The sequence below is a fragment of the Mastacembelus armatus genome, chromosome 11 (genome assembly GCF_900324485.2).
Source record: "Mastacembelus armatus chromosome 11, fMasArm1.2, whole genome shotgun sequence".
In the NCBI taxonomy this organism is placed as follows: Eukaryota; Metazoa; Chordata; class Actinopteri; order Synbranchiformes; family Mastacembelidae; genus Mastacembelus; species Mastacembelus armatus.
Genome location: NC_046643.1, coordinates 12,845,787 through 12,860,919, shown reverse-complemented (window position 1 = coordinate 12,860,919; position 15,133 = coordinate 12,845,787). Strand labels below are relative to the sequence as shown.

At 40.3% G+C, this 15,133-nt stretch overlaps 1 protein-coding gene across 1 annotated transcript in view; it reads right to left on the bottom strand.

Annotated features, from left to right (window-relative positions):
• pard6gb (par-6 family cell polarity regulator gamma b) overlaps positions 1-10,927 on the bottom strand; it is a 28,328-nt gene extending 17,401 nt beyond the window's left edge. Inside the window, exons 1-2 of the mRNA XM_026299444.1 lie at positions 10,588-10,927; positions 5,290-5,512 (exon numbers count right to left, since the gene is read on the bottom strand). Of these exons, the coding sequence (XP_026155229.1) occupies positions 5,290-5,512; positions 10,588-10,659 (295 nt within the window). The 5' untranslated portion in view covers positions 10,660-10,927. The remainder of the gene's footprint in view (positions 1-5,289; positions 5,513-10,587) is intronic.
• Positions 10,928-15,133: the final 4,206 nt, after the last annotated feature.

The following is a 15,133-nucleotide window of genomic DNA, read 5'->3' as shown; positions in this document are numbered from 1 at the left end:
GCAGCTGAAATATCGACTCCACTGAATAAATGACAAAAATGAGATGGGTTGAAAACCAAAAACCAAAACATCCTATGCAAAAGTGCAGAAAAATATTTAGAGAGACTAACTTTGGCTGATGGTTGACAGAGCTCCTGTTCCTTGCCACAGTGATTCTAAGGTTGCAAAGGTCAGGTCAGGTTAGTCAGGGTCAAAACTTTGCTGTCTTGGTTTGAATGTATATGGCACCTCTCTATGTACCACCTGCGAAGCTTTGTTCTGTTAATGCATCGTGCAAGAAAAAGCAGAAGAGCCAAGAGTGGAAAGTCAGCAAAGTGGACCGAACAGCTATAGAAAAATAGTAATGCTGGGATGTCTTTCATCTCCAAGCAACTGTGCAGTCTAAGCTGTTGAGAAACAACAAACGTCTGCACTTTCCAGCTTTGACTGGCATAGCTGCTATTATATTCTGGTATTTATTTATTTTTTTTATTTGAGCTGCGGTGCTGTATCTCTCTTTAGGTTGGCTGATGCTGACATGTGGCCCTCTGGTTTTCACAGGTGTGGAGAGCAGCCTGGGGCTGCTAGAGCTGTAAACCCCGACACCCAGCATGCAAGATATGAAACCACACAGACTCGACCTTGGCCTACTTCATCTCCTCTATTTATTTAAACCTTTAGCCTTTCACCAAACAGGGGTCTCTTCTCTTTGTTGAAAGTTTAGTCTGTGTGCAGGCCACTGGCACTGTCTACTAAAACAACTCAACCCCCCCCCCTCCCAGAACCGAGCTGTGAAAACAGGGCTGTGTTTTGCTTGGATGCAGACAGTTTTTATCAACTATTAAAGTAATTACAGCTAAAATGTAATTTAAATATATCCTTATTTGAACTCTACATGTACCCCACTGTGCACAGATCATTAAAAATGCCCATCGTCAAAATTACTCCAGTAATTTCTGCAGCTTTGTACCTTGATTGTGTCAAATTCTGCCAGCTGCACATTAACAGCCTTCAGTCACAGGTCCTTTCTACTCCATAAAGTCCACATACTCTGTCCAATGTTTTGACTACTGACGGAGATCATTTACATTTTTCTTACGCTGTAGAACAGTAAAAGAGGCTGGTGTAATGTTGAAATCCATGGGCCCAGTGGTCGGTTTCCTGTCCAAGTTATCTTTGCCTAAAATAACCATGTAGGCCATGTGTTCCTGCTCAGGCTTATCTATAGCCTAATTTGCATCGTTTTGCACAGGAGTCAGAATATAAATGAACAGTTAGTACTGACCGTAGCTTCTCTAGATAAAAATACCATAACACAGCATACCATCAAATGAGTATATGCAACATGACTCTTTGTCACACCAGGACCAACTAGCGACTACACCAATTGGATCAGAGTATGAAGTGGGAAAGTAATACCTGAAGATAAAAATCAAGATATTGCAGTCACACTCTCTTCTGTATAAACATATAAAAACACAGCAATTTCAATGACCACAATCTAGCATCAATCATCTGTTGACTATATTGCAATGACTAAATTACTATCAATCACACTCCCTGACATTTAACCAGACAAGGAGTCCACCTCCAAATACTGAGCTGGTTCACTCACTCCTCTTTCACCACGGATCTGCTGATACGTCTCATTTCTTCCCATCATTCACTCACCCCTCCCCCATCCAATTCTACGTGCATGAGAAATGTAGAAGAGTCCCAGTGCAAAACTTCCCTCTGTGACGTAACTACCCTCCCCCTTGATCTCCAAACTGATAATGTTCACCATAGTTTTTGACATTAACACTTTTGTAATGCTTAAAATAAGACAAGGGTTGCAGAAGTAATTAAACTGGATTTGTTCTGATGTTAAAAAGACCATGATTTTAAATTATGTTGTTTTCATTGTAGACATCACAAATTATAGTCCATTTTACCAGTACACATCCTCTTAGTTTTTTTTTTTTTTTTTTTTTGAGTGCCCTCCAAAGTGAGGGGTCTGAAGGGTTGAATTGGTTCGAGTAATTACACCAAATCTTACTGTCAACATAGTTCTCAATGCACCTTAAACACACACTCGTGTAAAAGGTACACTGGCATGCACGTTTCACACGTGTGATGCCTCATTTACATAGCTGTCACTCAACAACAAACATCAGCATTCACACTCAAGCATTCATGCACAACTTTTTTTTGTTTGCAGTTAGAAGAAAACTAATTACTGCATCGTGCATACGCTTATGAATTATATGCATCACACAACCTTTAAGTCTCAAGTTTGTTTAAAGTAGCAGGGAAGCAGCACAGATAAGCTAAGATCACACAAAACAGATGTTAATCCTTGAACGTCCCCATTGCTTTGACTGAAGACAAGTACCATGTAATCATCTACGCTGCAAGGTTGCCGCGTGTTGCTGGGAATGAACCGCAAAGTGTAAGTCTCTAATCTGCAGGTGCATTAAACAAGCTGCAATCTTCATCCACAGGGAGAAACGGGTATCATCAACAGGATCATCGCTGTGTCCGGACAAAACTGCTGCATGCGTTCAACCAATCTTAGCAACAATGGAAATCTAAGCACAGAGGTAGGGTGTCAGGTAGATAAAAGAGACTTACAGGCTATGTAATAATACCTACTGTGACACAGAAGTGCATATACGCTACAGACGATTCACAGAACATAGCGATTCACAGAACCTTGTTTCCAGTCTTGCCAAGGGAAAGGGGAGGGTCTATCTGAGAAACCAAATACAAAAATCTAAGATATTAGTCAAACAGCTCAGCAGAGAAAACCACAGATGTTTGTGCACACATTTGTTGTGCCGCTGCACTTCTGTTCTCCATCTCCAACTTTCTCCCACTCCCTACATCCTTGGAAACCATTTGTCTCCTAGTGGTCTTTCAAAAATTCCTCTTCCCCCCAATTTCTGCATATGTTTCATCTTTATCTCTGATGAAAGCTGGTACTGTACAACGTATTTGTGAATGAGTGAGTTTTGGGACTTTCCCATGTGGCAGCTTATTTTGAAACAATGATTTCATACACTGTAACATCTTTTTTTCCCCATTTAGGAGTATCTTTAATTTTCTTGTCTTTAAATTAAGATGAAAAAGATCGATAAAAATGTCATGGGCTGAGCTGTCGGGAGAATTTACAATTTCAGTCTTTTTTTTTTCTTCTCTCTCATTGCACTCATATCCATAAGAAAGAGCAGTCCACATTGAGTTACCCAGAAAGTCCCTATTGTGCCTGAATGTGAATCAGTGTCGTTATATGTGTGGGAAGCTTTTCTTTCATCTAGGGTGGCCGGCTCTGACTGGGATGGAGACACCGAGAGTTTTCTCACTAATGACCTGTGCTGGTACTGACCGACACAGTCATTACCACATGCACACACAGTATCTCTTGCCTGTGCCATACCCGGTGCAGGGCAGCTCTTCTGAGACATGAGGTACTCACACGGTCAGACATACACCCCTTTGTCTAGCAGCTGACAACAGCCTGCAGTGAGGCTTATTCCCCTCAAACACATCACCGTGTCAGCGTTGCATTTACACCATAACAACACTAGATAAACCCCTCTCTAAGACAACTAAATCTGTTGTTGAAGAAGGCTTACTCTGTGCCTCTGGTGTTTTACGGGATTTCTCCTGTCATGGTAAAAAGTGAGGATGAACAGAGAGAGAAGGTGACAAAGGTCACGACAAACATATGTTTGTCATCCTCTTTATCTCCAGAGACATCAGTCCTCGGTGTTAAAGATGGGGATCATTACAAAACTACATCACACTGCACTACAAAATCCACTTCATGTGTGTTTGAGGCTTTGGGAATAAAATTTGACAAAACATAACATGAGCTAATAAGGTGTTAAACTGTGCCAGTATAGTCCTAAATTTGTAGATTGCACACATTGTGGTTTCATAGCAGTGTTTTATAGCAGGGGTTGGCCTCTCTTCCACAGAAATAATGTCCAAATAGCTAACATTATAAAAACGATTATGCTTCTATGAAATTAAACTTCAGCAATCAGGGGAAATTATTTCTATTTCACACAGCAGTTTAATATGAGTCAGGACTATTTAGTTTATCATCCACTTAATAAAATGATGAGATGCATCATTTATTTTGGTGGCCTGCCAACTCTGCTCAACAATTTTCTTGGAGAAACTCTAAATGACTTTACTGAAATTAATTTAGTTAAGCAATTAAACCAGGCAAAGGTAAATCTAGCCTAAAAATATTTCCTTAAATTCAGTTAGAGATACTTTTCTAAAAACTTTAGTAACTATCTTTCTAGAATGCACAAATCACTGTAATTATATTACTGCACTGAGACATTTTTAATAATTTTCATATGTTTTATAAGCAACATACAATGAACCATCAACACAGTGAGTCTGGTGGGGGCTTTTGCATGTACAGAGCTTATTTCTTGTTGGAAATAGTTGGAGACAAGTTAATTCATCGCACTGTGGAAAGGTTTTGGATTAGAACCCCTGGGTGACAATTAAAACATCACCCTGGAGTTTACATGTTCATTACACAAGCAACATCTCAAGAAGGATTGAGGGTATGAATAGATGTGAATGGTGATAGAATCATTTGCATGCTCGCTGGCTGGTTGGCAGGCAGTCAAGATCCACTCCAGAGGTGGGATCAATGAGAGAGAAATGGAGAGACAGACACACACACAGAAACACACAAATGGAGGGAAGCTCAGTAAGGAGTCTCCTTTTGGTGCAGATCTTTTGTCTCGCAGTAATGTCTGGTATGCTGGGATACAGGCTTTGCTCAATGACCTGATTTCTATGGAGCTGCCATGTGTGCGAGTGTGCATATGTTTGTGTGTGTGTGTGTATTCATCTGCCTGCAAGCCCTTCCTTTGGAGGAGACACAGGACTTATCCAGGCAGACAGACACAGACAGCCTGATCCAGCCAATAAGAGGGCAGGAAACAAAAACACACATACAGACACACACTGAAAGCCTTGCATGAAGTAAACAAAAAGGCCTCGAGTTCCCATAGTGGGAAGAAAGACATAATTGGATAAGGAAATATTCTGTGGGGAAACTTGATTTGAATCCGCACAATAATTACAGCCCAAGATACAGCTAATGCAACAAATAATTGTCTTATAGGTTTACCAGTTGCAGGATATTTGAAAACCAATATCCACACAATGTTTACTTGAACTCTTTAGTATTGTGCTAATGGAAAAATGACTTACCACTGAGCAATTTCAGACTCAGTAAGCCCGATTCCTGTTTAGTAAACAAATGTAAGCCTAAGGGAAGTCCTGATGTCCTACCTTGTCTCTGAATGAAGATCCTGAGCAGTGGATGAGCTGTTGACACTGCCTTGAAAAAATTGTCGTCGTTGTTAATCGGCAGCAGGTCACCATGGACGTCAGCGTAGCCAATCATCACCTCCATATTGGCGATGCGGTGGATATGAAGAATGAGTTTGTAGAACTCTTCAAATTTGCCGGGCTTGACCCTGTCGACCGAGAACCGGCGGAACTCTGCACCATACTGAAAAAAAAGAAAAGAACAAACAAAAAAATCAGAGATCAGGAGAAAGGAGAAAGGAATCAACAGGACAACCAAACAGGAAGAGGAAATGAGGATATCTGACCTCATGCTTTTATCTAGACCATCTTACCGGCACACATGAAACTAACAGAGTGAAAACCTGCTGAGCTCTGTCACAGTTGTGGTCATGACCTTTACTGTGGACGGTGGAAACTGTTTCTGTACAACAAACAAACTAAATTAGCTGCACACAGTCAGAGCAGTATCACTTTTCAAACACAGCTGATCAAACCACTTCAGAGGGTTTTTTTTTTTTTTTTTTTTTTGGTGTATATTTAACGTACATCCGTGAAATCTCTCCAGGAAAATAAGCATTTGTCCTAAAATGTCAAACTATTGTTTTAACGAGAGTGACTGTTGTTTTAGCTCTGATCCACTAAATAGATAACAAGCTGGATCAGCACCTGATTGTCAATTTAGCTGAACAGTTTATGGCAGATTTATGTTATACTGCACACAAACATATCAGTCAAAAAATAATAAATAAAAAAAAAAAAAAAAAAAAAAATATATATATATACATAGTTTAGCTGCACATCACTACCTTTAACTGAGGAAAAAAAAAATATATATATATATATATATATATACATAGTTTAGCTGCACATCACTACCTTTAACTGAGGAAAAAAAAAAAAAAAAAAAAAAGCAGGAAAAGGGAGGGAGCTGCTCTGCCTCCCGCCCACCGATCAAGAGCACAGACTTTGAACAATTGTGCCACAGCTTTCCCAGCTAGATCACCGAGCCACCAATGACAGCAGGGCCCGGGGTCATGGTGGGGTCAATACGCAACGCAGACAAGCATGGACATGAGGAGGAGAGACACAAATGAGGCACAAAGCTCAGCTCAATAAACCACGATGACAGGCAAACTGCGGCAGCACCGATGTCTGAATCACAGCGGTAATTTGTAGACTAAGGTGCTGTTTGTTGTAATCACATCCCTCACAGTGGAGGGAAGCTGACAGCAGAGGAGAAGAGTGTGGGGATGATCTGAAGGAAGAGAAAACCTGCTGACAGAGTAACAGTACAATGGCTCTGAGGGGGGAAGAGCAGTGGACATTAACCAGCTCTTTCATTAGAAGATGATATGAATTTTAAGAGGAGGCATGTTAGGACACTAGAGGGATGTCGGGCACCGTGTAGCTGCCGGATTCACTGCAGCCAATAAAAACCACATATGAGGGCTACACCTGAGTTTTAAAAGTGGGACACCCGACTTGTAATTCCAGCTAATAAAACTCAACATACATATGAAGACAACACAAGGAGCTGATAAACAGGTTTGTCGGTTTTCCATAGGCGTACTCAACTGGTGAAAGTGAAACCTAGATGTGAATGGGCTATAATTAACCTTTCAACATGTTACACATATTTATTCCTACATCTGCATAGCAGTAAGTACTGTCACGCTTGTGAATCAGAATGTTCTCGTGGCACGGTACACGGTGATCACGGAATAATCTCTTTTCGTAAGAGGGACTCAGCTCTCAGGTATGAGCAAGTCTGAACATGGGCCGATTAATCACGCAGCTAAGGCCTAAGAATACATCACTACTAACATGACATCACCTGTCCTCCTGGCCTATCAGGGCAAAGTGATGTCAACAGGTCGAAACATGTTGGGAGACAAATGGAAGATAACTGACTTCTGCCTTTTGCCAACTTTGGCTTTGCTCTTGTGTAATGTCCTGCATAGTGGAGACAACTCACCTAAAGAAAGGAGAAAAACACCTACATTTATCTAAAAAATGACTCACTGTACAATGGAGAACAAACTTCAAACAGAGAAAAATCCTGATAAATTGAAGTAAGTGCACAGAGAGTGGAATAAAACCCAACCCCCAGCATCACTGGGCACTCTCCCTGTCTGTGATAAGAGCTTTAAGTTAGTAGAACCAGCTCCCGGTGGAGGCTCCAGGACAGACAGCCAGACACCTCCAGTGTTCTCCCTGATAAGATTATCACTGTAGCAGAAAACCTCACTGGTGAGATGGGCTACATAAGAGGGCATCACCCTTAACAACACAAGAAACAGACACACCAGTATCACTTTTTAATATCCGAATGTTTCGCTAAAATGACTTTTGCTTTTGACTTTGTATCATTTTTACAAACTTTCAGGGTGGATTACCAGAGCTCTGAAGGATTGACTTTGAGAGCTGCACAGTCAAATAACAAAGACGTGTATGAGGCAGGTCTGCAACTAGAATGATTTTTATTATTTACTGGGTTAATGAATAGTCTATGGAAGGTTATCGAATGGTAAACCAACTCCAATCACCAGTTTCTAGAGCTCAAGTCTGACATGTTCAAAATATAAAATATAATAACGTTGGTTAAAACCATTACTCAAAGGATGAGCTGATTATTAAATAACTGCTAATTAATTATTGATTTTCTGTTGAAAGGCTAATCAATGACTTGTTTTGGCTCTTGTGTGAAACTGGCTTTAAGTAGTATGTCTGTATAATTGGCCGGAAGAAGTTTCTGATTTTCCAGCTTATCTGAAATAACCACAGTTTATCAAATAAGACAAATACTTTAAATTTGAAGTAAGATCTGAAAAGATCTGCTAGTTTTTCCATCAGCAGGTGATGAGTAGGTTGAATATTTGTCATTCGTGCCTGTTTAGTTCTTCATATGCAGAATAACCAAAAGCAAAAGCATGTCAGGAAATGTATATATTTTGCTTTTCAGAGACTAAAAAAAGTGGTGGAGCTGTTAGTTAACATTTTATTTTACTCAAACATTCTTTCTCGACTAAACGCTTCTTGTCTCCTGTCTCCTGTCTCTTGTCTCTTGTCTCCTGTCTCCTGACTCTTGTCTCCTGTCTCCTGTCTCCTGTCTCCTGACTCTTGTCTCCTGTCTCCTGACTCTTGTCTCCTGTCTCCTGTCTCTTGTCTCCTGACTCCTGTCTCCTGACTCCTGTCTCCTGACTCCTGTCTCCTGACTCTTGTCTCCTGACTCTTGTCTCCTGTCTCTTGTCTCCTGACTCTTGTCTCCTGTCTCCTGACTCCTGACTCCTGTCTCCTGACTCCCGACTCTTGTCTCCTGTCTCCTGACTCTTGTCTCCTGTCTCTTGTCTCCTGTCTCCTGACTCTTGACTCTTGACTCTTGTCTCCTGTCTCTTGTCTCCTGACTCCTGTCTCCTGTCTCCTGACTCTTGTCTCCTGTCTCTTGTCTCCTGACTCTTGTCTCCTGTCTCCTGTCTCCTGACTCCTGACTCCTGTCTCCTGACTCCTGACTCTTGTCTCCTGTCTCCTGACTCTTGTCTCCTGTCTCTTGTCTCCTGTCTCCTGACTCTTGACTCTTGACTCTTGTCTCCTGTCTCTTGTCTCCTGTCTCCTGTCTCCTGACTCTTGTCTCCTGTCTCTTGTCTCTTGTCTCCTGTCTCCTGACTCTTGTCTCCTGACTCTTGTCTCCTGTCTCTTGTCTCCTGACTCTTGTCTCCTGTCTCCTGACTCCTGACTCCTGTCTCCTGACTCCTGACTCCTGTCTCCTGACTCTTGTCTCCTGTCTCTTGTCTCCTGTCTCCTGACTCTTGACTCTTGACTCTTGTCTCCTGTCTCCTGACTCCTGTCTCCTGTCTCCTGACTCTTGTCTCCTGTCTCTTGTCTCCTGTCTCCTGACTCTTGTCTCCTGACTCTTGTCTCCTGACTCTTGTCTCCTGACTCTTGTCTCCTGACTCTTGTCTCCTGACTCTTGTCTCCTGACTCCTCCACCTCACATTTCCAACAGAGAATGAAGTGAGGTGAAGCTGTTCTGCTCTCCAGTAAACAAACACATGCTCACAACAAAACTGAAGGAAATAGAACAAAATGACATAATAAGACTGATGAGTTGTTTGAGATCCAAAAAGGGAAATGTGATGTGTGACAGTGAGTCATGCTCTACGTTGCTGATTTGATGATGCTGTTAAACCCGTTCCAGCCACGCAGCTCCTGGCTTGTCAGTGCCACCCACAAACAACCTCTGATAGCTAGAAGTGACCATTCCTGTCCCTGTGGAACGAACATGAAAACACGTATCCCCCCCCCCACCCACTGAAACTGAAACTAGGAGTGAAAAGTCCTCAACACCTCTTGCACCACTGTGCCCAACTCCAGTTGACTCGTCAGCACACACGTATGCTGGTATGTGTCCACATATGTGAATAAATACCTCTGTGGACTGTCATCACCTCAGTGGAACCTAAAGAAAAATGTTGGTTAAATAAATTTCTTATAAGGGTGTGACAAAATTATAAACAGGTCACTGTTATTTGTGGACGGGATTGGATACAGTGCCACATTTCCACTGTACCATTATAAACACTTGTATATTGGACACCAAACCCAGATCAAACAAATATCCAAGACCTGGTGTGGTTCTAATGTACCTGATGAGGTTTGACAAGATGTTATGTTTTTGTATTGGTGGTCTGCAGCACATGAGCCACAAACAGGTAGATCACTGTTGATTTAGTTTAGCTGGTCTGAACTGTGGCTGTTAACAGTGGCAGCCTCACACTCAACTATCCGGGGACGGCGAGTGGGCTGAAACTATGTAGCACAAAAGCAGCAATGAACGCAAACAATTTGCAAAAAAAAACAAAAAACAAAAAAAAACAAAACAAAAAACATCCGATTTTAGCAGAAAAAGTCGAAATCTCTGTATCAGACACTAACAGGTTATTTATAAACGATATTAAATCAGGTTTTTTTTTTCTCTCCACACTCCCAGTAGAGGGGAAGAGTCAAATCAGCACAATCTTCATGCTGCTCGGGAAAAGGAAGAGGAGAATAATCAGTGCAAATTACAGGAACATCCAGAAACCGGTGCGTTCAGGTCCTGTTTCATCAACAAAATAAGCGCTTTGTTGTTCAAAGGTGGAAAATATGGGTCGTTAGTTGCAGACAGTTTGCTCCGACCAACTCCAGCTCCGGTACGGGACGACCATGTGAACCCTTTTAATTTTCTCTCCAAATCTCCCGTTTACCGCCGATAAAGACATTTGAGATATGTCCACTCACCTTGCTTTTCACTTCCACGGCGTTACAATTCGCGTTTCGCAGCGGTTGCGACTTGTTGAAGCTCCGATTCATTTTCTTGTGGTTGTAGTTATAAAACAAAACAAACAAAAAAACCCCCAAACAAACAAACACAAAACTTCAACCGCCTTTGCCCGCAGAAAGAGGGGCTCTATAGTCCGGGGTTTGGTATAAAATCCCTCAGCTTGGTCTCTGGTGGAGAAATAGTCGTTTTAGTGTGGATCAGTCCGCCTCCTGGAGTCTTTTACTGTGCTCCAACACACATGAGGGAGGACTTTACGGTGGAATAAGAGGTGATCAACTCGCCGCCTTGACTTGGGAGTGTGAGTTAAGTTTTGAAATGACATCAGCCCTCTTTAAAAAAAAAAAAAAAAAAAAAAAGAAAAAGAAAAAAAAAGAAAAGGGAACCTGTGAGACCTTCACTTGCTGCTCGTAATTCCTGGTTTCATAAGTCAGAACCTCTGAGTTCGACCAATTAACACTTGACTAAAACTCTTGACTAATCAGTGATGGAGAGTAAACGAGCACATTTAGTGAAGTAATGTGCTTAAGTACGATGTTCAGTACTACATCATGACATCTATCAGTAATATTTCACCAAACATTTTCATGAATGCGCCATGTGTTTTTAATGGCCTACATTTTTCTAAAAAGACCTAATAGACCTAATAATAAATAACAAATGAAACCTAAACAATTCAGCCCTATATATAACTTTTGAGTCATTTATTAGCTAAGAAATATGATATTTCTGACAGCACCTGAAGGTATCACAATGCACACTGGTCCTCCGGTGCTGCAGAGGACGCATTTCTCAACACAACTATGTTTTAGTTAAAAGGACAGGTAAGTGATTATAATGAAAAATAGCCTAAGTGGAATTAACAATAGCACTGATCAACTTATAAATGTTATTTACAGTGAATTTTAGTGGAGCATTACAATTGAAATCTTTGCAGGCATAAAGAAAACTTCTAAGTCTGTGTGTCATCTGGTGATTATCTGTGCTACAAATATTTTTGACTTCAAATAAAATGGTAAAAATCAGAGCAATCAGAGAAATATACAAGCGGTTGAATTCAATTCAACATGACACATGTCACATGACACCATCTCTGTAATTGGTTCCTTTTCCTTCATTACAAACATACACATGCAATTAAGTTAATCACCATATACCTACGTCTCACTTCCCACTCACTTTTTATTCTGTTTGTTCTATTCAGTGACCGAATGTAGCCTGCCATGTCTACAGTATAAACATACAGTACAGCCTAAAATGCCTTTGGTGAAATGGTAATTATCAGTTATTATCTACTGTCATCTATGATCTAGTGCCACCTGCTCAATTTATTAAACAAGCCAGATTGAATTTCATTAAATTAAAGCAATTTCGCATTTTCAGTATCTACAAACTGGATTCATTTGTTTACAAACCTGTCAAACCTGCAATTATTTTAATGAGCCAAATGTAACTTAATCAAACGCTATATAGTATCTAAATAACTTTGATTTTTAAAATGCAACACATACATTTGGCCATTTATCACATAATAAATGTAGATTCTGCTGAAATGTCCCAGTTTCCCACACTGAATCCAATGACCACAGGGTAACATACTTTGTGAAAGTACCTGTGACTGCTGCTTTACAACATTCCTGGGCCCCTGAAGTCGCCAGTGTATGACAGCTGCAGTTTGCCCCCTAGTAGCTGCAGCTATTGCTTGTTTACCCTCTACAGGAATGTGTTGACCTGTTACAACCCCACTAGGGTACACTGTTACATGTCACATTCATAGTGGCAATGTACCAGAGGTATATCAGTGTTTCCTGTGGGATATGCAATGGTCGGTAGTAGTTTTAGGGTTTTTTTTATAATTATCCTCATTAGAATTATACTTCATATTCTTTTACAGAGAAATATGAGTATATGCTTATTATTTTGGTTTAGCAATGTCCATAATAAAGATATTAAAGATGGTGAAGGTTTGACATGATCAAATGCTTGTGACATTTTTTAATGTTGGAGGACATTTTTCTTTTCTTTTTAAGAGTAGACTCAAAGTTGCATGATTACAGTTCATTAGGTCTGTGCTATCATGTGTCAATGCTGCTTACAGATAGGAACATGCCACAATGTTGTTGTTTATTAATGTGTTTCTACTTCCACTATGTGACTTCTGCTTTGCACGTTTGCTACAAAGTCACCTTAAAATTGTGTCATTTTGCTCTGGCATTTTTAAAAAAAACACTAACATGATTATTTTTTTTACACAGTTTAAGGAACAGTCAGTAATATTTTACTTACCAGCTTTGTTAATCACTCAACTCTCTGTCAATTTTATGGCTCTTGCAGGGTTCCTCGTATAGGAGTGTCCAAAATGCAGTGAAGAACATGGTTATCTGGTATATACTACATTATAAAGACCTTTTATATGCCTGCAGGAAGAGAATGTATTACTTATTAAAAATATAAACCAAATGTAACTTTTTTTGGCAGCCTTCTTTAATATTGGCATTTTAGAGATTCTCAGTGATGAGCAGACAAAATGAAAACGTTTTTATAAGGAACCTAATGCACTAACGTCAGTTTTGTTTTTCCAACACCATGAACACTTTGATTTTTTTTTTTTACATTTTGTGGTAATCAAACACATATGTTTGTAAGAAATATCAAAATGGTCATTGAGGTACTAGTAACTAGTCTGACTGCCATTTCATCTGTGTATTCAGACAAGCAAATGTAAATACATACAAGAGTATCAGCTTTGCTCTTAGTCTTAACAATAAATGTCGGTGTAAAATGTGGGTAAAGCAAATACAAATTTAATCAGGCCAGCAGATAAAAACATTCATAAAACAGAATCCCATTAGAGCAAACTTCAAATTCAAATCAAAAGTCACGACTGGATATTAACATAAGCCAAGAGCTATGGTCTAAATCTTGCAAAACAAAGCCTGGGCAAGCCTTCATCCAGTGTGTCTGTAAGTGACTTGTAATTCTCTTAAAACATGGCACAAGAGACTGCAGCCGCTTCCATGTTGAATCACTTTGCAATGGCAGCAGACAGAGCAGGAAACAACATCAAGGATAATCAAAACTTCAAGTATCTTCTAATCTTCACCTTTCTTCTAATCTTCTTTAAATGTATTTTAATGCATTTATGCAGTTAAATATGTCTTTTGTTTTCTTTTTTTAAGTGTATTCAGAAATGATGAGGAAATGAGACAAATTGAAGTCACTGAAGTTAAAAACATGCTTTCAACTTCTCTTCGAAAAGGTCTTGAAAGTTCTTTAGTCCTTCAGTCTGACGAGGAAGCCAAACAAACATATGAAGCTTAAACTGTGCGGAGAGTAGTGACATAAAGAATACTTGCCTCTATAATAACTACATTTGACTTTATTTAGTGCCAATAACAATAGAAAATCTAAGACTTTGAGTGGAGATAGTTTCACAGTGTGAAGTCAACATCACAGTGTGTTGACAGGTTTTGCCTCAGTAATGGAGTAATCCCACACATGACCAGCAGGGGTCAGCACAGGCCCACATAAGACACACTCCTAATGGTTGAGATGCTAAGAGCTTTGAGAGGCAGAGCACTGACACATTTGAAAAGCATGTTGTATAATAATATAAAAGCATTATGTATAATACTGATACATATGGCTGACAACAGTGTTTCCAGTGAGGGGCCTACTGCAGGATGGCACAAAGAAGCAGCGATTAGCATTGTCGATACACAGCAAGTGTACTGCACTCTCCTGTTTGGAGAGTCTCCATGGGTTTTCTTAAGGTGCCTTCGCTCCTTCCCACAGTCCAAAGACATGCAGTTTGGGGTTGGACTTGGTGATTCTAAATCCCCAGCAGGTGTGAATGTCAATGTGATTGTTTGTTTGTCTGAATGTGTTAGCCCTGTGATGGACTGGTGATCTACCTGCCTCTCAGCAAATGTCAACTGGAATTGGCTTCAGCCCCCCTTGCAAACCTTGAATAAGCATTATGGGTAATGGATGGATTGGTGGGGCCTAGTGAAAGTCCATGAAATAGTATATAAATCTTTTCACATACATCATGTGTTTCTTAGGATTATTATTTAGTGCTAAAGAAAAAAAACAATTGAAAAAATGCTTAAAAGAAAGAAGACATTAAGGAGGAAAGGAAGGTAAAAAAAAAAAACATAGGGGAGGCCTAGTGAGTCATTGCATTCACACAGCAACTCCCACTTCTCCTTCATTATAAAACATTGTGTGTAACGAGAAGTATGGCAGACAGTTGCTTGATGCTCAGAAGTCGCTGCAATCTGTGGTTTTAATCCAGCTCTATATGCCTGAATTCAGGTGGTCCTGTGGTGGCAATGTGAGTCTAAGATTACAGTGAGATGAAGGGATACTTGCAGTAATCCTTGCTCTGTGTAGAGACAGAGAAACATCCGGAGCTGGTTATAGGAGGGTATTGAGATGGCAGCGGTACCTAAAGCCAGAGCCTAAAGTCAGCCAGACCGGCAGAAGGGCCCCTGATTCTCCCCT